Source organism: Podarcis erhardii (genome assembly GCF_964252035.2).
Source record: "Podarcis erhardii genome assembly, chromosome: Z".
Taxonomy (NCBI): domain Eukaryota; kingdom Metazoa; phylum Chordata; class Lepidosauria; order Squamata; family Lacertidae; genus Podarcis; species Podarcis erhardii.
In genome coordinates, this window is record NC_138504.1 from 50,646,624 (window position 1) to 50,669,934 (window position 23,311).

At 44.0% G+C, this 23,311-nt stretch overlaps 1 protein-coding gene and 1 long non-coding RNA gene across 3 annotated transcripts in view; one reads left to right on the forward strand and one right to left on the reverse strand.

Moving 5' to 3' along the window:
- Positions 1-1,315: 1,315 nt before the first annotated feature.
- On the reverse strand, positions 1,316-4,160 carry LOC309333905. The gene is made up of 2 exons (XR_014152776.1): positions 3,357-4,160; positions 1,316-2,674 (listed from the first exon to the last, which is right to left on the reverse strand). It is a non-coding gene; the product is annotated as an uncharacterized lncRNA (long non-coding RNA).
- A 5,902-nt stretch (positions 4,161-10,062) lies between these two features.
- The window catches only part of NEK6 (NIMA related kinase 6), a 92,353-nt gene continuing 79,104 nt past the window's right edge, over positions 10,063-23,311 (forward strand). Inside the window, exon 1 of one of the 2 annotated variants that reach the window (XM_081847721.1) lies at positions 10,063-10,322. Coding sequence is in view for 1 of the 2 variants with exons in the window: in XM_081847720.1 (XP_081703846.1) it covers positions 12,507-12,519 (13 nt within the window). In the remaining variant the exon portion in view is untranslated. Of the gene's footprint in view, positions 10,323-12,491; positions 12,520-23,311 lie in introns of those variants that run through there. The other variant, XM_081847720.1, reaches the window with a different exon arrangement.

Below are 23,311 nucleotides of genomic sequence, written 5' to 3' on the forward strand. Positions count from 1 at the left end.
CTTACATCATAGGAGCCTACACAACACAAAACACTGTTGCTGTATGTAGGTTTTATTTGTTTTTTATCTTTTATTTTGGAAAGGCACACCCAGTTTTTTTCCCTTTTAATTTTTTGGGGGCCCCCAAGAGAGTGGGGCCCTAAGCTATAGCTTGTTTAGCTAATACGTAAATCTGGCACTGCACTGTAATACTGAGGCAGCTGGGTAGCTTAGGAAGTGCAGAGCAGGTTAACTCAGTGGCACTATGGCTGCCTCTCAGCCCCTGGTGCCTGAAACAGATGCTTCATTCTGCCTAAGGGTAGACCTGGCCCTACTGCCACCTGTAGACATCGTAAGAGCCAGTGTTCAGCAATCTATTTCACAGGTGCACCCAGGGATTTTATCATGGGGTGACCCAGGGGGTCAAAACCCTGGATCTTTTTGTGCCAAAATCCAGATGTCTCTTCCATTAGGGTTGCCATACGTCTGGAATTTCCAGGACATATCTGAAATACTGCAGTCGGCAGCAGTGTCCAGACAGAAATCAGCAAAAAAGTCCAGGAAATTCGGATGAATGGCAGCCTATGTCGGCAGTGCCGTTTTTGCATAAAAATACCTCAAAAGCTCAACAACTTTTCTGCTCGGATTCTTACTGTTTGAAATATGGCAACCTTACCTTCCATACACTTATTTTGTCTTTGCTTACAGGCAATAGATGTGGCATAGAGTGGGGGGTGCTATTGGGGCAGCTGCCCCAGGAGCAAAATTGTGACGGGCGCAAAAATTCAACACCTGGTTCTGCCTCAATACAGCTGCATGCTTCTGTTGCTGGGCTCTGTTGAAAATGGCTTCTCCATGTAAACATCTCTAGACAAAAGAAAGACTCTTCTTATCTCTGCAGCGGCAATCTCTTGGGTGACACAGATGCTGTTAGGCAGTTGAATGTGCATGCGCACTCCGTCCCCTTCCTTCCCTCCCTCCCACCCACCCCTCCACATGGCTCCTGGAGTTGGCAACCCACGTTATGCCTCTTGTTATGTACTGAGTTGAATAGGATCCAAAATGCAGCAGTCTGATTGGTCCTAGAACAATAGGATCCAGAATGCAGCAGTCTGATTGGTCCTAGAACAATGCGGCAGTACGATTGGTCTGCAGGAGCCACCCAATCCAGCTCCAGGTGGAAGTGAATCCGCAACCTGATTGGCCTACAGGAGAATCCCAGAATTAGCCAATCACATGCGGCCCATTGTGTAAACAATGTATATAAAGCAGATATTTTGGGGAAAGTTTCATTCCTCACTACTATGAGCTGAATAAAGAGCATGAAATCCACACAGTCGACTCCGAGTATATTTCACCTCTGCTTACATTTCATCCCGGTGGACAGCAGCAGTGATAATTAAACCACATACACCCAACAATTTAATCTACCCAACAGTCCTTATTTTAGTTTTCATATGAACATTAGTTCTTCCTAACATATTCCAGGTGGAGGAAGCCCAAACAAAATACTGTACTGCACTCAGAAAAACTTTTTGGCACTCTATAGCTCAGAGGAAGTCTTGATAGGCCGAGTTTGTTTTCTCCCTCCAAAAAGTGGATTCAGCATATGCAGTTGCAACAATGAGCAAATTCATGCTTATTTGGAAACATTTATGCAAAATTTGCAAAAAATATTGTGCTAATTTGTGTCATGGGCCCATACCTAGTAACCTCCTTGCAGCTGATCTTCCCAAGGTTCTCTGTTGGGAGATAGATCATCTATTAAGTCAACAATTGAAAGTCTCTTGTCGTTTAATTGCACCTCAAAATTTGCCCTCTGGCACAGATGCCCTGCCTCGCCTCACAGAGGCCTGTCTGCAAAGTATCAACAGTCCAAGCCAAGCCCTGAAAAATCCAATCAGCGCTCCTAATGCAAAAAGCCAAAAGTGTCCCTGCAAGACGCAACCAAGAAAAATGGGCTTTTCTGGTCCATGGTGTAGTTTCCAAGGTGCAACAGCAGGACTGTGTGTTGTTTTCATCAAAAAAGATTGCTACCATAGCCATCCCTCTAGAATTGGACGGTGCCAAGACTTGTCTTCCCACTATTTAGACAGCCAGAATTACACACACACAGTCACAGACAACTTGAATTTCATGCAGCAATTATGGCTTCCTGAGAATACTCACTTTTGCAAAAACAAAACACATCACCATCCAGTTCTGAATATCTCCCATAAAAAATGAAATGCCCTTCACGCCAATTTTGGGTGGGAAAGAGCTTTTGTGAACGTGGCCTTGCTCTCATTGGGAACTTTCTCGTTATATTCTGAGCTATCCTCCAACAAATGCCAATTTAAGCGACTTTTATTTAGTGCTGTGGCTACTACATAATCAGTCGTCTTTTCTTCAACATTATGCTACTCAGTCCATACATGCCAGGCAGGGTGGAGCTGCTCTGATGCCCCTTCACCCTCTCTCCCCCCTCGCCTGTTTCTCTGTTGCTAATGAACTGCAAACAATGGTGTTCCTTGACTTCACCCATTGCCCTGCCCTATGAATGTGCAATTTAAATAGCAGCTCTAATGATGCTCCCAGTATCTCTAGTTCCACTGACAAGGACCACCAGTGACAGGGGTCAGGGTGACCTTTGCACCTTCAATATTTTCCACTTAACCCCTTCTCTGCTGCAGGGGCCTATGTGCACTCTCCACAGCTCCCTAGAACAAATAAGTATTTAAATTTGTTTTAATTATGGATTGGAACACTGTACATTTCTGACACAACCCCATCTGGCTCCCTGGGCTAACTGAACCACCAGGTAAGGCTGCATAGTTCGCAGCTTGCCTAATAAGAAGAAATGTGGCTTTCTAGTTTGCCATTTTCCTCTTTTCAATAAAGAAAGAATAATAATAATAAAAAAAATGAGGCTTTCTTGTATTGACCCTGCTCTAGTTATTGAAGCTACGAGAAAATGCTGTGCATCTAATTTCTGGACCAGAAACCACCCTCCAAGAGCACCTCCAACTTCTAAGGACTTAGCCTGTTTATTGTCCTCCATCCAGCCCATCACTGCTTCCAGACACTCACTGGCCCAACACCTTGACAGCCACTCCCAGCTGAGATGGAATGGGGAGACATAGCTGTGCATCAACAGCACAAGGAGTTTCCTAGGAGCCAGCAAGGAGCATGGGTAAAGTCCACTCTTACAATGGATGCATTCCCAGAAAACTCAGGCACAGCCTCAGCTCATTAGTCTAGTTATAGGCCAAGCCAAATATAGGGGCATTTGCCAGTTCTTTAAAACCCAAATGTGGTTGATTTAGGCTCCTACTTTGACCTTGCAATTCCACCTTCCCACCCCCATTCTCAACACTTAGCTGAGAAAACCTGTTAACCTGCCTGAGCTGCACCAAGTATTCCAAGAACTGAAAATGATGCTTTCTGGGCATTGGATCCAGGAGTTTTTGGGAGTGCAAAATCTCAGTCACGAAGGAAGGCCCTGCTTTTCTTCAGAGAGCACTTCAGATGTTGTGAAAAAGCTTGTACTACCAGTTAAAAAAGAAAGGAGGGAAAACTAGCGAGCAAAGCAGACTTCAGATTTCCAGAGGAGGCGAGAGCAGTCCCACACAAAGCTTTGCAGCTTGGAGCAAGAGTGAGTGTGGGCACATTGCAGCTTCTGGCTGGGTCACATTTGTAACATCTGGCTGTGAACGCTGGAAGCAGCCGCCAATTCGCTCCAAACAACAGCAGTCAGCAGCATACGTGGAGCTGGAGCCAATCTGCACATTCCAAAGAAACTTGCCTGAAAAACACTCAGAATGGGAGGAAGAATGTTGGGGGGGGGGGAATAAGGGGAGGGTGGTGCTGTTAAAAGTCGCAATTGGTGTACCTGGCTTCAATTTAAGTGGGGAAAAGGGGACAGAATAAAACAAAAGAACATCTGCAGCTGCCAAAACTCACAAAAATAACAGAAATGAAAAGTTCAGCATTGTAGAATGTGGGGGAAGAGTTCCAGCTGTAGAGAGAATGTGAGGCTGCAATGAAACTGGATTGGAAGAAAGAGAAATGGGGGATTAAACTTTGGTGCATGAAGGGCAAGGTCTTTGCAAGGGAGCGAGTGAGAAAATCAATAAGAAACTGCTAAGCACCTGAATGCCTGAAAGAGGTAGGCCCCATCTGCAGTTTGCATTTAAAGCAGTATCATACCTTCCCCCAAAGAATCCTGGGGACTGTAGTTTGGTAAGGGTGCTAAGAGTTGTTCGGTAGGATTGCCATACAGTGGTACCTCGGGTTAAGTACTTAATTCGTTCCGGAGGTCCATACTTAACCTGAAACTATTCTTAACCTGAAGCACTTAACCTTCTGTAATTCTGGGACTGTCCCTGGAAAATTGGGATACTGGAGGGTATGGAATTGTAGCTCTGTGCAGGGAACAGAGCACCCTCCTAGCACCCTCAACAAACTGCCGTTCCTAAGATGCTTTTGGGAAAGCTATGACTGTGGTACAATAGCACTTTAAATGTTCACCTGCCACGATTTAAATTCTGAAAGAAGACTGGACTTTACCTGTTTTAACTCTGCTCTCTTTGTGGGCTCTTAATAAGCTGCGATGATTATCCAGTTTATTTCTGTTTGCGGAACGACTGACCTGCTGTAAGGGGCACTTGAAAAGTGACTAGTCTGAAGGCATTTGATGCAGTTCTGTTTGTGAAGCTAAGCAGGTCTGGGACTGGCCAGACCCTGGATGGAAGGCCATAGGGAATCACCCTGCACACTAAGTTTTGAGAAGAGCAGGGCGTAAAGAAACACACCACCTTGCAGTGCTTGAGCCAAGATGGCTAACCTGTGGCCTTCCAGATATTCTTGAGTAGAACTGCCACCATCCCTGACCAATGTCCATGCCTGAACTGCCACCATCCCTGACCAATGTCCATGCTCTTGGGAGTTTAATCCAACAACATCTGAATGGCCCCAGGTTAGCCACCCTGATGTAAGCAAACCTGATGGCAAGAGGCAAAGTAAGCCATGAAATGATACAGTATGCACATGTGGAATAAACTTGTTATCCAGCCTCCTGTGTAAGAAATGCCAGTGAAGACTTCAAATAGGGGCACATGATTGGGGCAAATAGTGTTTCTTGAGCAACAGGAGATGCCAAGCACTGGCAACACCAGGCATTACTAAATCAAGAGGGTGGTGTGACAGAGAGACAAGACTCCTGCTTGCTCTAGAACCCGTATGTTCTCCCTGCAAGTCTGCGTCCTTGTGATTTTTTTTTTGTCTAGGGCTGTATGAACACCATAACATTTAAAGCACATGACTTCCCCCAAGGGAAACATGGGTTTGTTAAGGGTGCTGAGAATTGTAGCTCTGTGAAGGGGAGAATTGTAGCTCTATTCCTAGGATTATTGGGGGGGGGGTGTATGCTGTAAATAATGGTTCGGCAAACTAAGGCCCATGGGTCAGATCAGGTCCAATCATAGCTGTCAACTTACAGATTTGAAAATAAGGGACCAGCAGCCTTGAAAATAAGGGACCAGCAGCCAAAATAAGGGACCTGCAGCCTCACCTGTTCCAGGCACTCCAGTCTTCCTGTCCTCCTGCAGTCTGGTCAAACTCATGCTGGTAGCTTCGAGAACACTGTCCAACCAACTTTGTAAGCAGAGGTTCAACTGACTAGAATCTGAATCACATGCACCACAAGGCCTATGCAGCCTCAGCTTAAGATGGCTCCCCGGCCTGGCTTTGCACTGCAAAGTTTGCAGCAGCACGTGCAACAAAATGGGCGTCCAGCATTCAAAAAACCCCTCAGCTTGCATTAACTAGCCACACACAAGGCATGCAAGCTCCACCCCCCAATCGTTCTTAGACTTCTTAGTGGGTGAGCAACACAGCCAAGCAACACAGTTGGAGCCTCCCTCCTCCCTGGCCGACAGGGAGGGAGGGAGAGGAGCTGCTTCCTTTGAAATTTAAGGGACATCATTTAAGGGACATCCATCAATAAGGGACAGCAGTGGGACATGGCACTGGAATAAGGGACTGTCCCTCCAAATAAGGGACACTTGACAGCTATGGGTCCAATTGCCTTCTGGATCTGGCCCACGGATGGTCTGGGAATCGCCGTGTAGATCGCCAGCGTGTGCACGTTTCCCCCCCCTCCCTCCCACTGCAGCGGCTCCTCCTCCCTCCCCCCTCCTGGCTTCTCCCTGCCCTGCCTAGATGAGGAAGGGGGCTGCGCTTTGTTGGTGCCAGCAGCAGCAGCGCTCGAGAGGTTACCATTTTAAGCAGCCTCCCTCCGGAGCCCTTTCATGCACCGCTCATCGTTCCTCTGCTGCCGCCAGGCCATGCCGCTCTTGGGTAAGCAGCAACCGGGGCTTTTGGTGCTCTTGCATCACCCCCCCCCAATACAGTCCGGCCCCCCACAAGGCCTGAGGGACAGTGGACTGGCCCCCTGCTGAAAATGTTTGCTGACCCCTGCTGTAAATGTATGGTGTGTATGTAACCTAAAATCTTCTTATGAACTGAACTCCAGATACCCCCATCATTTAGTGGGGTAGTGCCGGGGGAGGGGCACGGGCGGTTGCCCTGGTTGCCAAAAATTGTTAGTGGCACAAAACTTCAACACCCAGTGCTGTCTCAATACAGCTACATGTTTCCTTTGCTGGGTTCCGTTGAAAATGGTTTCTTCATGAGAACCAGGAAGTGACATCTCCAGACAACGGAATGACTCTTATTTTCTTATCTCTGCAGCTATGATCTCCTGGGTGACGCGAATGCCATTAGGCAGTTGAATGTGCATGCATACTCCGTCTGCTTACCTCCCTCCCACCCCACCCCCTTTGCCCAGCCCGGGGCACTGGCCACCCACACCACGCCACTGCCATCATTCCCCCCCCCCCCATACACTTCCCCATTTTCCTCTTCCTGCATGGCAACCTTTGATTTCAGATCCTGTGCTGGGGATATTTTTCTCTTTTCGGTTTGCCATCAGTTACATGCTCCCCTGATGAGGTCTGCAGGCAGCTGGTCCAGATTTCTTTCCTGCACCACATGACCAGTCTAGGCTGCTATTTCCTCCTGGATACCAGTTTGACTGCAATTCTGAAGCTCATGCCTCCCCCTCCTCCTTGTAACAGTGTTATCTATTGAAAAATATTTAAAAGGTTGACCCACAAATCTTTAGGCAGAGGGTGGTTCCCACAGTGGACCTGAGCAGCTTATTTGAGTTTTCTTTCCCCAACTTCCTTTCACAGGAGTCACATGCCAGCATGCATTCCTCTAGCATTAATGCTTCCTTTGGGACTCGGATCTTACAGAAATATGAGAACAGAGCCTGCATGTGGCAGACATTCTGGGGAAGCCAGCTGTGAGTTTGCTCTATGTGCATGGAAAGATGGAGCTGCAAAAAAATAAAAAATAAAAGAGGGGGGGGGGGAGAAATTCAGAACTTGCAGTCCTTCATAGGATACAGCTGACACAGAAATGTTCCTGAAACAAATTTTGCATGTTGGTTTTGAGGAAGCAAGGTTTTGCTATTTCCTAGCAGGATATGCCCACCCTCTGTTTTGTTAAGGGCTCAGTTAGTCAATCAGCACCCAAACACGCAGCAGCAATTGGGTAAGAATGGAAAGACTGGCATAGCACTTTCAGCTTTGGTGCCTGCCAAAAAAGAGTAAATCTCTTAAGATTATCAAACATAAAAATCTTGCTATTGTTAGGAACATTGAAAATGTTTAAGCTCTACTGAGAGGTCCATATGTTCATTGCTCTTAGTTCTCCCAATCTACACATTTCATGGATTAGCATGTTGCTCCAATATGTTGACTGCAAATCTTTTTGAGGAATGTGTTTTCCCCTCTGCCTGTTGTTAGAACAGGTACAAATTTATGCACGTACAAGCCTTAACTCTTTCTGGAATCAAAGCGGAGTATGTTTTTCTACATAGTGTTAAACGTTTTTGTGTAAAACGGATGACTTTGCCATACTCACTTTAAAGAAATGACCATCATGGCCTCTCTTACTTTTTCCCAGAGTATGCAATCCACTTCATCAGATGTATTGTTATCCTGAGTTGCAGAGGGGAGATGTAAACAGTGAAGCCAAAACAAAGCAAAATGTAGAGGTCTGTGTTATCAACTACCATTTTTGTTGAATGGCCACTGTTCATAAGGTAATTGCCACCATCTGTGCTTTTATTTCCTTCTCTACTCTTCGGTGGACTCCTGGATAAGTGAAGCCACAGAACTCCCACACTGGCTGCATTTTTAAATACAGGTAAAACTAATTCATAAAGGACCTCACTTCTAAAAGAATGACTTTGTTTAACTCTAGCATCTTTGCAAAGGGGGATGAGGCCCAGCTCCCTCTTGTCTCTGTTATTCCTAGGCCTTTTTCTACAATCTCTTGCATGTGGCAAGATATGAATGTATTATAATCAGTGACTAATAATAATAATAATTTATTATTTGTACCCCGCCCATCTGGCTGGGTTTCCCCAGACACTCTGGGCAGCTTCCACAAAGACCAAAAATACACTAAGATATCACACATTAAAAACTTTAAGAATTGATAATTCAGCTTTGTGTTGATGAAGTGTTTCCCATCCTATTTGGAATTAGTACCCAAGGTGCTGCAAGCACCTCCTTGGAACGTATTTTGGATTATAAACTTAATTGGGCCAAATCTGAAGGATTCTGAATGGATATGGATACATCAGTTCACTGGGTAACACTTCTGACTTTGGTTTCATCCACAAAATCATATTGCAGCTCCTAAAGGGAAGCAAACTTACCCAGATTTCAGAAACATAATTTGTTAGGGAACCTTGCTTGGATAAAGGTAAACTGGCATTAATTCAGAAAAAGAAATGGTTTTTGGCAACTAGTGAAAAGAATGTGTTTTTGGCTAGTGTGATCCCTTGAATATGGCTGTGTGTTCGTTCATATGTCACAGTAAACCACCAGGTAATAGTTTCTGTGAAACCACTGTGATTGCTCTCCCTTTGCTCCTTCCCAGTAGTGGATGGGAGAAACCAACCAGGATCCTTGGCTTAGCCTTACATCAGAATCAGGGATCAACTTGTTCTTGGGTTACTAAACTAAGCATTGTGGCATGTCGCTCTCGGGCGCAGGCAGGGTCTGTCCCTTCACAGTAAACCACCAACCATTGCTTACCACCTTGTGTGTGAATGCTGCCAGTATCTTATGCTTCAAATAAAGTATGCTTCCTGCAAATAAAATTAAAATTATTTAGTATTGGTAATCATTACTGCTACTATTTTTGAATTCTAAGTAGGAAAAAAGAATCTTAAAGCGGTATTCCTGTTGCAGAATATACTGCAGGGATAGCACGGATCACCTGTGGGTCGTGGGGAGAAGAGGCCGGTGGGCGATTGTCTCCCGGGGTGCCCTGCAGTCCTGGCCCCCTTGCTCTCAGGGAGGCATGGCTCTGAGGGAGGAGGAGGAGGAAGGGCGGGAAGGAGAGAGGGAGAGGTCGCCGAGGAGCACCAGGGGAGCCTCCTGGGGGCCGGGATCTGCTCCCCCGGCCGCTCCCCTCGCCTCCCAGGTGGCCCGACCCACCTTCGTGGAAACGGGTCAGGAGCTTTTGACAACTCACTGGACTCAACTTTTAACAGCTTTTATTTTATTTTTACCACACAATCCGCCTTCAGGATTTGTCTTTAGTTGTGGGGAATATATCTTTTCCAGGGACGCCTCACTATTGCACGTCAGCGGGGAAAAAGAGAGAGAGAGAGAGAGAGAGGGGGGGGGCGGGCCACGCGCGAGGGTCGCTTCCACGCTCGCGCGACGAGGGACAAGGAGGCGCCGCCCCTCCCCCCCCCGCCAACGGCCGCTGCCCCGCCTGCGCGCGCACCCCGCCTCTCGAGTGTGGGGGTGGGCAGGAGCCCCGCGGCGAAGCCACGCCCCCATGTCCCTCTGGAGTGGCGGGCGGGAAGCCGGCGGTGACGCGTACGCGCTCGCTCCCGACGAGGGACGGAGGGAGGCCTGCGTGGCAGCTTGGGGACGGACGCGGGGCTGAGAGAGAGAGAGAGAGAGAGAGAGAGAGAGAGAGAGAGAGAAGAGGCGGGCAGGCGGGGGCGCGCGTGTGTGTGCGTGTGTGTGCGCGCGCGCGCGGCGGTCGGTCGGTCGGTCTGTCGGGTGGCGAGTGCGTCGAAGTTGCGCCCGGGCGCCTCTGACGGACTGACTTGACTTGAGTGCCTGAGGGGCGAGAGAGCGCGAGGCTCCGCGGCTCCCCCCGCCCCCCGCCCCCGAGCCAGAGCGGGCAGGGGAGGGGGCTGCTGTGGCGGCGCGGAGCCCCTCCGGCAGGGAAGGCGCCTCCCTGGCGGAAGCAGCCGCCAGCAGGTAAGCGATGGCGGGGGCGGCGACCTGCCGAGAGGCCTCTTCACCTGGGCGGGCGGGGGGGGGGCGGGGGGGGGGAGGCAGAGAGCGCCGAGCAGACCCCTCCCCCGGCTCCCCTCAGCCTCGCCTCGGACTCGGGACACGCCCCTCCCCCCGCCCGCGACCCCCACAGGCCACCCCTCCCCCGCGGCATTTCGCCCCCTCATCCCACCCCCGCGGCATTAAAAGCACCTCCAGCACCTTATAACTCCCTGCCCACCCCCCGGTATTCTTACTTCTGTTTTTGGGAATGGCTCCCTTTTTAAATGCATCAGGTGTGCTGGCCTCTTAGAGGGTCTCCCTCAACCACGACGACTGACCGACCTGTTGGATTCGCGGGATCAGCTCCCTCATTCTCACCTCGGGCGGCGCCCCCCGCCCCGCCCACCCCCTGCCGCCCTTCCCAGCTGAACTTCCTCCCACGACTGCTGCTCTTCTCGTGGTGGGTGGCCGTAGGGATCCTCTCCAGGTGTTGTGGGTTAGGGGCACGAGTGGGCACAGGGCGGGCGCACTGGGGATCGTCTGTCTGGTGGGGTCGCTTGTGCCATCCTTGAGGGGGTGCCTCTGGCCCCAGGGAATTGCCATGGCCACTTCTGTGATGTAGGCGAACTTGCTGGCATGCAGCTGAATGCCATGCTGGTGAGAGGTGACCTGGTGCCATTACTTTTTAATGTGTCTGCTTTACTTGATTTTTAAAAACATCCCAACAGTTTGCAGTGTGTTTTCTAATGCAGAATCTGTGTGGGCCTCTCCTGTACAGTTCTGCTGTCATCTCATTATCTGACAGGTTTCTCTTCATTCCTGCTATCAAAGGATAAATTAGAGGCAGGCTTTGGGGATCGTGTCCAAGAATCCTGCCCAGTGTCTTTTCCGAGCCTTGATTTATGTCTGTAAGGCAGAAATTTGTTTGTCAGTGCACACATACCCATCATCCACATTCATTTTTGGGAGTTGCTCTTGCTATGGATAGAAAATTTTCATAGAGCCATAGAATTGTAGAGTTGGAAGGGACCACGGGGAACATCTAGTCCAACCCCCTACAAATTCAGGAATCTTTTGCTCAACGTGGGGCTCGAACTCAAAACCCTGAGATTAAGAGCACAGAGTATCCCTTCGCTTCCTCCTCGAAGAGTCTCATGTGGCCTTGAGGGGAAGAGCACAGGCTGTGCATAAAGAAGGTCCCAGTTCATTCCCTGGCAACTTAAATTTAAAGGGTCTTAGGTAGGAGTGCAGAAAAAACCTTGGGATTGCTGCTTCATTTCAGAGTAGACAACACAAAATCAACCATCTGATTCTGTACAACATAGTCACATACATTCAAATATGTGAACATATGGGGCTGTGTGAACAATGAAGAGTGTTATAAATAAATATCTAGTTGTGTAAGTATTCATGATTTAAGACTGTTAATAGGAAAAAAGTTTTTATTAAAAAGTATTTCACAGCAATGCAAACTTGAGACCTGGCACCTGGCTAATTTCTAACACTGACTACATCAGGGTGTTTATCTGAATGGAAACCCAGGTTAAGGAGGCCATAAATTTGAAAGAGCTTATCAAATGGAAAGTCCCATTGTTGTCTTTCATTCTTTGGTCAACATAGCTAAAGTAAGAAGTTCCTGAAACAAACATTTCCCTCATACAGTTTTGGTATAATCTGAGTTTGCTCATGTATTCAGTAAGAATTTTTTCTGGAACTGTGTGCATGGTTGAAATTTTTGCTAAAAATAGGGTTCTTTGTGTGGTTTAGTATCAGATTGCAAATTTTAATGTTAGAATTGGTGCTGGTGCTGCCTCCTCTGCCCAAAGGCATAACATAGAACAGTTGTTCTCATATAGCTTCTTTTTGCAGGGAATTCAGCCTGTTCTCTCACTTTAATATTCTATTCTCTTTGGGAATAGCCTAGACTTGTGTGTGTGTGTGTGTGTGTGTGTGTGTTTTGTCGCTTTGCACACTAAGAAGAACCCAAGGTGCATGATATCTCCCCGGATCTCCCTGCCTACTCACAAAGCAGATGAGGGGGATCCTGGGCTGTGTGTGGCTGCTGCAGCCCACACACAGAAAGATGATGTGACTGCAAGGAACTCTGCACCTGATCAGCCCTCATTCTTCCTGGCATTGGTTCTCCTTGTACTAGTGGGCAGAGTGATGAACTGTCCAGGTAGGCAGAAGCATCTTCAAAAGGCCTTAAACTGCCTTAAAAGCATATTATAAGAAACTAGAAGAGATACTGTCTGAACCAATGAAAACAGTTATGAATGGAATTTTAAAAGAAGGAAGAATACTAAAGTCTCGGGAAGAAGCATTTATCACTCTGATCCCCAACAAGGAACGCACCCAATATCAATCAAAAACTGAGCCTCTTGGGCTTGCTGAGCAGAAGGTCGGCGGTTCGAATCCCCGCAACGGGGTGAGCTCCTGTTTCTCGGTCCCAGCTCCTGCCAACCTAGCAGTTCAAAAGCATGTGCAAGTAGATAAATAGGTACTGCTCCGGCAGGAAGGTAAATGGTGTTTCTGTGTGCTGCTCTGGTTTTGCCCAAAGAGGCTTAGTCATGCTGGCCACATGACCCGGAAAAACTGTCTGCAGACAAACGCTGGCTCCCTCAGCCTGCAAAGCGAGATGAGCGCCACAACCCCAGAGTTGTCTGCAACTTATTTAACTGTCAAGGGTCCTTTACCTTTACCTTTATCACTATTAAATATAAATTTACTTAAATAACGATTACAAAATATTTGCTGATATCCTAGCCAACAGATTAAAAAGAGTATTGAATGAAATTATATATAAGAATCAAGTGGGCTTTCTACTAGGCAGACACATGTGCAATAATATGAGAAATATAATAGATATATTAGAATATTTGGAAGTAAGAACAAACAAACAAAAAGATATATTGATGCTGGTAGATGCCGAGAAGGCCTTTGATAACATCTCTTGGAGATTTATGAAAAAAAACTATAGAAGCCACAGGACTCGGAGAAAATTTCAGCAGGGGTATCGAGGCGATATACAGAAATCAGAGAGCCAAATTGATATTAAATAATGAGATAACAGAAGAATTTAAGATAAGTAAGGGGACCAGGCAAAGCTGCCCCCTCTCATCTTTAGTGTTCATTATGGTACTAGAACTCCTAGTGATTGCAGTAAGGAAAGATCGAGACATAAAAGGTGGGGAAGATATCGCACACGATAAAGGCATGGAAAGCGTACAAAATAATAGAAAAGATCCTCGAATTTGGAAAAGTGGCAGGATTTAAGTTAAATAAAAATAAGACTAACATGCTAGCAAAGAATACAAGAAAAAGAAGAATTACAGAAGAGCTCAGGACTAACGATAGTAAATAAGACTAAATACTTGGGAATCTGGCTGACGAATAAAAATAGCAATCTATTTGAGGATAATTATATAAAAATATGGAAAGAAATTAAAAGAGATCTGGAGATTTGGAACAGGTTAAAATTATCATTCTGTGGTAGGATATCAGTAGTGAAAATGAATGTGCTTCCCAAAAGGATGTTTTTATTTCAAATGATACCAATAATTGGAGGGGTAAGATGCTTTAAATCATGGCAAAGAGATATATCAAGATTCATTTGGCAGTACAAAAAGCCAAGAATTAAAAATAAATTACTAATAGATAAGAAAAATAGAGGTGGATTGGCACCACCTGATTGAAATTTGTATTATGATTCAGTCTGTCTAAATTGGTTAAAAGAATGAATGATACTGCAAAATGCAGATTTATTGGATTTAGAAGGGTTTGACAACCGTGATGTGTGGCATGCCTACTTAGGTCATGAAAAGGTGAAAGTCCACAGAGGATTTCTTAACCATATTGTAAGAAAGTTGATATATAGAGTCTATGAAAAGTACAAAGAATTATTAGAACCTAAAATGCTCTGGTGGCTTTGGCCTTTGGAAGCGATAGCAGTGAAAAGAAAAAATACGGACTCAAATTGGGCACATAAAAGGATCTGCTAGAAGAAAAAGATAATAAATTGAAATTGGAAAAATATGAGGAAGTAAAACATCACCTAACAGGGTGGATTCAGTACTACCAATTAAACGAAGTGTTCAGAACAGATAACAAAAAAGGTTTTGCAAGAGAAATTTCAATATTGGACAAAGAATTATTACAAAATAAGACAAAGGTAATCTCTAAAATGTATGAAACTTACTAGAGTGGGAGGTGAAGGATGAACAAGCAAAAGAGGTAATGATTAAATGGGCAATGGACATAGGCAAACCTATTCAGTTATCATAATGGGGGAGATTATGGAAAGAGAATTGGAGATTTACAGCTTGTGAGGCTGGGTGGGATTGAGTGTGGGTATGTATGAATATTTTTAAGGATTGTATGAAATGTATGTTTATATATTTGTACTATGTATGTATTAATGTTGAATTACTTTAATAAATTTGTTAAAGATGTTTTATAGATGGTATTTAACACCAAGCAAAATATTTAAAATGTATAAACAAAATCTAAATTGTGTTGGAGGTGCAATCAAGCATCGGAGACGCTCCTACATATGTGGTGGACCTGTGATAAAATCAAGAGCTTCTGGGATTTGGTATATGAAGAGTTGAAGAAAATACTTAAACAAACTTTTGTAAAAAAACCCAGAAGCTTTTCTATTGGGAATATTAGATTCAGATATTGCTAGGGAAAACACAAAAATATTCCTGTATTCAATATTGGTGGCGAGAATCCTAATTGCCAAAAACTGGAAAAACTAGTCAGACCAACAGAAATGAATGACAAGAAAAATTATTTGATAACCTATAGCTGGCTAGAATGACAGATGCAGTTAGGGGTCAGTCTAAACAAAAATTTCAAAAGGAATGGGGAAAATATAGAGATTATCATAAAAAGCAGTGCCTTCAAATTAATACATGGACTTGTTTTGATTAACTTTTGCAAAAACAAATTAAGATATAAAAGTCTAAAATAGAAAGAAAAGTAGGAAAAACGGAATGAGAAGGAAACAGTTTATTAAATACAGTGGTGCCCCGCAAGACGAATGCCTCGCAAGATGGAAAACTCGCTAGACGAAAGAGTTTTCCGTTTTGGAGGTGCTTCACAAAACGAGTTTCCTATGGGCTTGCTTCGCAAGACGAAAATGTCTTGCGAGTTCCTGCGGTTTTTTTTCCCTCCCCCCCCCTTTTGTAAGCCGCTTATCTGCTTATCCGCTAAGCCGATAAGCTGCGAAAAGCCACTAATGGCGCTAATCCGCTAAGCCGTCAATGGGCTTGCTTCGCAAGACGAAAAAACCGCTAGATGAAGAGACTCTCGGAACGGATTCTTTTCGTCTTGCGAGGCACCACTGTATGAAAGTAGACCTGCGTTGAGGACGAAGGAAGTCAATTAGGAGAAAACAAGAAGTGAAATATGGTTATATGTTTGTTTAGTATTTGTATCTATATTCATACTTGTATTTGTATTCTCTTGTTAGGTTTATTTTTTTTTTAGTGTTGTGAGTGTTTGTGTTGCAACAACAACAGCAGCAGCAGCAGCAGCAGCAGCATTAAAAGGCCTGAACAGCCTTAAACTGCTGGTCATGTTTATTTCCTCAAGTTTTAAGGAGGCTAGTTGGCACAGATCTGCCCTGAAACTTTATTATCCAGAAGACAAAACTGTTGTGAATCTATACAGTGAATTCCTTAGAATATGTGACACATACAATGCTTCACTTTTCTCAGAATAACCTATATACTTTAGCTGCAGTCATTGAACTCTTTTACCCAAGGAATAAGAGGGTTATGGCTTGTAGCCCAAATACCTTAAAACAGGAAATAATGATGTGCTTTGTTGCAGTTTGTAGGACTTAATATCATATAGAGCAGAGCTTTCCAAACTGTGTCGCGACACGTTAGCGTGTCCATTTCAGTGTATAGTTGTGTCACGTGACTGTTCCCCACACTTCTTTCAGGGCTGGAAAAAGGAGTTAGTTTAATCTCTAGTTTGCTAGTAAAACTGAATTACTATGTCGTGAAATGTTGATGCATGTCTAAAAAGTTTGTCACCAACAAGAGAAGTTTGGGAAGCTCTGATATAGAGCATAACTCTTTTGGAAGGAAAATTAAAAAGCAACAATTAGAGAGAAGTGAACTTCACTTGATTGCTAATTGCCCAAATAGGAATTGGGACAATAACTGTAAATAACTGTAATTTATGTTGCTTCTATAGAATGGCATTTGTGGAGACTGCAAAGCGGAAGAGAGAAAGTACAATGAAAACAACATATTCCCTCAGAAAAATGTAGGCTTACAAAAAGAATTGGTTACTTTCCCTCCTAACATTTATCATTTATTTGGTGCTAACAGTTGGACTAATGCAGGGATTCCCAAACTTGGGTGTGTGTTGGTAGCTGTTTTTCGATTACAACTCCCATCGTCCCTAGCTAGCAGGACCAGTAGTCAGGGCTGATGGGAACTGAAGTCCAAAAACAGCTGGAGATCCAAGTTTGGGAATCCCTGGGATAAAAAGCAAAATTGTGGACTGTAACATGTAGCTAACACTGAGCAAACAAGCTGTTAGCATTTTAAAGAAGCACAGCCTGGGGCATAAGCTCTAACTTTGTCCTCTTCCCAGCAGCAGAATAAACATTTTTATTTTCCTGGGCATTTCAACTGCAGGTGGCTGCAGTGCTCAACCAAGGGCGGTGGTATTTTGTACTGGGGGTTGGGACTTTTTTGGGATGAACACTTTTAGTATTTTGTTGTCTTTTTTTGTTTTATTGTAAATAGCTTTGGCGTGCCTCTGAATGTATGAAATGATATATAAATTAGCTAACTAGCTCATTTAGTAATATTACTTCAGTTAGCTTTTAATCTTTATTTATTATGAGATGTATTCTACATGAAATGCTTGCCATTAATATAGAAGGTTCTGAACAAGAAGGAATTGCGACGACCATTTCACACAGGGGTTGTGTTTCCAGCCTCTGTGTGCGATGGCAGAAGGTGAATAAAGGTACCCCAGCCTGCCTTGCTCTCTTCTGGGTCCAAGAAGGACCTGTGCGTTGGCGATCGCTCATCAGTTGAATGCACCTCAGATTGTAGCCAACTGTACATGAATCATTGGGTTGGAATTGCTAATTTTACTGTGTTTTTATATATGCTCAGGGTGGCTAGGGAAACCCAGCCAGGTAGGTAGGGAATAATAATAATAATAATAATAATAATAATAATAATAATAATAATATAACAACAACAACAATAATAAAAAGATAGTTCTCCACATTTGCATATGAATATATTTCAGTTGCTGCTGTCACTAAATTTGCTACTTATAATATAGAAGGGAAATAATTCCTCAGAAGCCTCACCTGGATGCTACCAGAGCAAGTGCTGAGGATCCTACTGTGACAAGCTAGGGATAGTGCTAAATAATGTTGATTACCGTAAAAATGGGCTCTGGATAGCCATTTCACAGTGTCTTCCCACTTGAAATGGTGTAAATAAGATCCTAGTGCTTAAGATTGCCTGAAGCAGCATTATTGTAAGGTTTTGCCAGATTTCCAGGCTTCATAAGATGAAGTAGACTTTTTAACATTTTGACAAAACGGTTAGTGAAAGGTAGTCAGAATATTCCAAAGATCAAATGCCTGCTTTAATGGATTGCTCCTACAGGCCTAATAGCTGAACATAAGACTTTATTTTTCCTTTGTGTGCCGAGTAAATCAACCTTGTACAGTAGTTCTCTTTATGAGAAGGCTAAGTATCTTTTTACATACATTGTTTTTAAATTCAAGAGAGCAAAAGTCAAAAGACATTGCCCATTATTGTCTTCCTGTAAGGTGTATGGTTTCTTAGTTCAGTATTCAGGCAGATCATAACACATCATTGTTTTTTACAGCTCACGTCATTTCAAGCCTCTAACTCTACAAAGACTGCAACCTCCAAAATTGCCTCTATCCCTTTGAGTATTGTTAATGTTGATGTTAATGTTGTTCTCTGAGGCAACCAAATTTTTGGTGTTAGCACACAGTGATATTTAGCACTTTAAAAGTGTGTACCAATATTTTAAAAATGGTGTAAACATCAGTATCATCATTTAGTGCAGAGGTTTCCAACCTTTTTGAGTCCATGGCTCCCTTGACCACCTCCATTCTTTCTGGGGCTCCCCTGTGGGGCTCAGGAGCCCAGTTACGTCCCCCCTTCCCTGAACAGCTGGCAGCCCCTCACCCTTTTTCGAACACCCTCCCTTGTGGAGTGTTCCCTCAGCCTCCTCTCCTCTCCCCTCTCCCTGGGAGTCCTCTGGGCAGCTGCTGTCCCTGGTCTCTGAGCTGCCCCCCCCTGCCCCCAAGAGAGATGGCTCCTTACACTGCCCCACAGGGGCTGGGGAAGCACCCCCTGGCCACCCAAAGGTGCACCATTCGCCTGGGGAGCTTGTAGCCAGGGCTGCTGCAACAAACAGCTGCGCAAGCCTTGGGGAGACAGAGAGGCAAGAGGGCATCAGAGAAGGGAAGGAAGGAAGGAGGCCAGGGTTGCCCACCGCACCCCTGACCATCCTTCAAGGCACCCCAGGGGGCCATGACACACTGGTTGAAAACCACTGATTTAGTGAAGTAGAGATAATATAGCCAATCTGAGTCAGTAAAGGGCACTTATAAATAAAAGTGGGACTATTTCTGTTATGTTTACTGTGCCTATTTGAGCTTCCTTTGCAAGTTCCAGAAGCACCCCATCATAAGAGTGTTCTTGCTTCAGTTCTTTGCCGTGGGAACTGTGGGATTTACATTACGTTTTGTGTTGTTGTTTTTTTGTAATTAAAAATACTCTCTCCAGTTTCCTGATACGATGGACAATGATTTATTGTTGTTCCTCAACCTTCCAAATAGTAATAAAGCCGTGACATCCGTTTTAAATGTTACGCTTTCTTACATACGCTAACAAAAATGTTTCCAAAGTTTTGTGTGCTAAAATGTCTTATTGAAATGACTTGAGCCGACTTGCATGTGGAATCTGAAGGAGTCTTCCTAGTTGTTTCCCTCAGATGGATTTCATGTGAGGAACAAGCATCTTTCCAAAGATGCAGGCCTTTTTCTCTCTCCCCTGGTGGCCAGTTGTGCTGATTTCGGCCACAGAAATTGTGCTAGCAAATACTGTCTGCAATACTTGGATCACTTCTTGCAGAATTGCCCCAAACTGCTCAGTTTGAGGCTTCCCAGCCTCCTATTATAGGAGATCATCTGGCTGTGTTGCCTCATAAAATTTTTAGATAAACCATAGAGGTGCATAGTAGAATGCGAGACATAGAACTTAATATTTTTGAGTAAAATGCTTCTGACTCAAGAGGCTGAGCACATTGCTTTATAGATCCTTCTTTAAAGAGCAGATTTAGAAGTGCAGATAACTTTGCTTAATATTGATTTTGACACATTGCCCAGAGCTGCTTTGAAATAATAATTCTCCCCTGGAATTCAACTAGTGTCCCTGCAGCGACTCTCTTGTAAGAGCGTGTATTTAATGTTTTCCCCTCTACATTTTTAAAAGCAATAAACTTCTTAGAATTTTTTATACTTTATCAAAATAAACATGATGATATTCTATTCTTGCTTTTACACAACAAAGTCAGGGAGCCTAGAGAATTCTTTAATAATAGCAAGTTCTTTCCTCACTCATAATTACCTCTGCTGTAGAGACTCAAAGGAAACAAATGTAATATTCTTGTCATAAAAGTGTAGCCTTTTGCACTGTTCAGCGTTTTGACACTGAACGAAATCCCATAGAAAAATGTGTATATTTTGAAGTTGAAGGCAATAGAGACTCGCAGTGCCTAAATTTTAGACCAGTTGTTAGAGCCATATTAATTCATGACTGAATGGTTTTCTTTAATGGAGCAACTGTGAACTGTTAAAAGAGTTCATAAACTAGCCACTTTACCAGAACTGTGAAATGTGGAAAGCAGTTCCCTATTGGTTATTTAAAAATAATGCTGGGAAGGGCAGGATGGCTGCTTCTTTCTCTCTTGGGGAGGGGGCACACGTCTTGTATCTTCCTCCTGTTGAACTCTTTATTTGAAATAAATAGAATGCCATGGTTTAGTGCCCTCTTATTGCGATTGAGATGAAGGATAAATTGATAGGCTCTGTGAACTCTTGCCCTAGTCTAGAATGCTCTTGGAACAGGTGCTGGCCGGCCCACACCCTCTCAAAGGGCTCGCAGCCTTTCCATTTTGAAGAGTGGTGTGATGTTTACTGTTCTCTAATTACTTTTGTTGCTTCATCTGTGAACTTTGAGAATTCTCTTTATTATTAAATGAGAAACGTCCTTCAGCCTTTTGAATGGACATGAAACTGAACCTGTACTCTTAAGTTGTTTGGGAGGGGATGGGTGCCAAGTAACTGGGATTGCTTTTTCAGACTTGTGTGTTTGTATGTATTTGTAAAGTGACGTGCAGGGGACTGGAACCCGGGCATCTGCTTGTCAGTGTCTGCCTCTTGAGTCAGCAGTCTGCTCCTGGCTCAAGTGGGTGTAGGACAGCTCAAGTTCCAAATTTTCCCCTTTCCTATGAGCCAGCTGCTGTCCATATTACTACTAGAGAGTGACTCTGAGCATGCTGTGAATTTGAATGTGTGCCAGGGAGGAGAGGAAATCTTTTTTAAAAAGGAAGATTTTTTGGAATAATGGAATAGAATATGTGTGCTCACTGCAAGATTCTAAGGACTATTACACTTTTTGGTTTGCAAAATGTCAGAGCCAACTGGGGCAAGCTGGCTTGCAGAATAATTTGAAAAAAGATGGATGTTTTTGGTCTGCAAAATATATTTTCACTTGATTGCTTGTTCAGAAATCGTCAGTGTTCTTCAAGCTGCCCCTCCATAGAGATCTAGAGGCAACTCCTAGGCATGTCTGTGAGTTGGTTGAATGAGCTGCTGAAGGAACGGGCCTGTGATATCCATAAACAATTTTCACCTGAAGTACTTACTTCTGAGCAGCTAGGTATAAAGAGCACTGTGTAAGGGAAGGGGGCGGGAGTTAATAGATTTGTAATGTGATGCAGCTGTGCTTTCATCTTCTTGTCTTTCATCACCGTTGCCCTGATGCTGCAACACACATGAATTAATCTATACAAGGGCAGACTTGAATTTTCAGTCCAAAAATAGTGCCCTGATATATCCCACTGTTTCCAGATAAGATCCATCTAGTCCAGCATCTTTCCCCCCACAATGGAGGTCCACCAGTTACAACAGCCCTAATGCTCAGTTGTAAACTGTCTCTATACATGAAGATTCCTTTTAGACGTCATGACCAATAGTCTGTAAACTTGTTCACCTTGGATATGTCCAATTTTTCTTTGAAATGCATCTAAGCAGCCCATCAACCCATCTTATGGGAAGAATTATATTAACTACACTGTGTGAAGAACTATTTCCTTTTGTCTGTTTTGAATTTACTCCCATTGGGTGACCTTTCATTTCATTGGGAGACCTTTCATTTTAAAGCTAGATTAGGGGGAGAGAAAATTCTCTGCTTTCACTTCCTCCATACCATGCATAATTTTACAACTATCATGCCGCTGTGAGTTGTCTTTTTTGGAACTAAAACACCTCCATAATTTAGGCTTGCATCATGTGGAAAGGGCTAAAACCCCTCTATGTTTTCATTTTTGGGATGACCACACCATACATTAAAGGCATTACGATACGGACAGTTTTATTCTCGTTTTCCTAATAAACATTATCATGTAATTTGCCCTTTTCAGTGCTGCTGTACACAGTCTCTCTCCTAGATAGTCACTGCCAATTCAGACTTCATCACTTTTAAGAGTGAAGTAGAATATTTTTGCTCTAATGTGCATCACATTATCTTTTCTTAAACTGAACCTCATCTGCCATTTTACTGCACATTTGCTCCATTTGGAGAGATGCTTAACAGTCTGCTTGAATTTTCACTATTCCTGAGTAATTTGAAACAAAACAAATTCCTTCCAGTAGCACCTTAAAGACCAACTAAGTCAGTTCTTGGTATGAGCTTTCGTGTGCATGCACACGAAAGCTCATACCAAGAACTGACTTAGTTGGTCTTTAAGGTGCTACTAGAAGGAATTTGTTTTGTTTTGACTATGGCAGACCAACACGGCTACCTATCTGTACTTGAGTAATTTGGTTTGATTTGCAATGTTGGCTACCTCACCTGTCACCACTGGCTCTAATTGTGAACAAGTTACTTAGCATTGGTCTCAATGCTGATTCCTCAGGACCCGACTGTTAACTTTTCAAACAGTTGTTGGTATCCAGCATATTCCACAGTGCTGTCTAGCAAAGAATTCCTCTAGCCTTCCTCTTTAGAGAAGTCCTCTTCAGTCTTCCTGTTTAAATCCTTTGCCATCCAACAATCTTGACTGCCTCACCAGCTGATTTCCTGCTTCCAAATTTTAACATATGTTTTTGTTGTTGGTAGTGATATTTTTAGCAGTGTGCTCCTCAAAGCCCACTTCCACAATAAATCCATGATATTCACATCCTTGTTAGCTGTTTGTTCTTCTCCACCCACTCTGCTCCCTTCCCAGTACAGTGGCAGCGGGAGGCCCCATTAGCTAAAGTGGTGCTTCAGGTTAAGAACAGTTTCAGGTTAAGAACAGACCTCCAGAACGAATTAAGTTCTTAACCCGAGGTACCACTGTATTGAAATTCTGCTTGAAGCTCCCTGGTACAGGGGCCTGTTGCTTTTGATTATGGAACTCTGAAAAGCTCCAGCTACTTTGTTAGCTGTGTATGAATATTATTTACATTATTGTCACTAAAAAAGAAAAAAGACCAGCCATGGTATCTCATTCTAGAAGTTCTAAGCTTTAGGGCACAATTAGTAAAACCCTGTTACTGCTTTTCAGTCTGATTTGTGGGAAACCTGCTCCTTGACAGAAACAAGGTAATTAGTTAGTCCCAGAGAATCCATGAAAAACTCTTGGCCTCCTAGTCTTTGATTTTCTCACTCAACAAC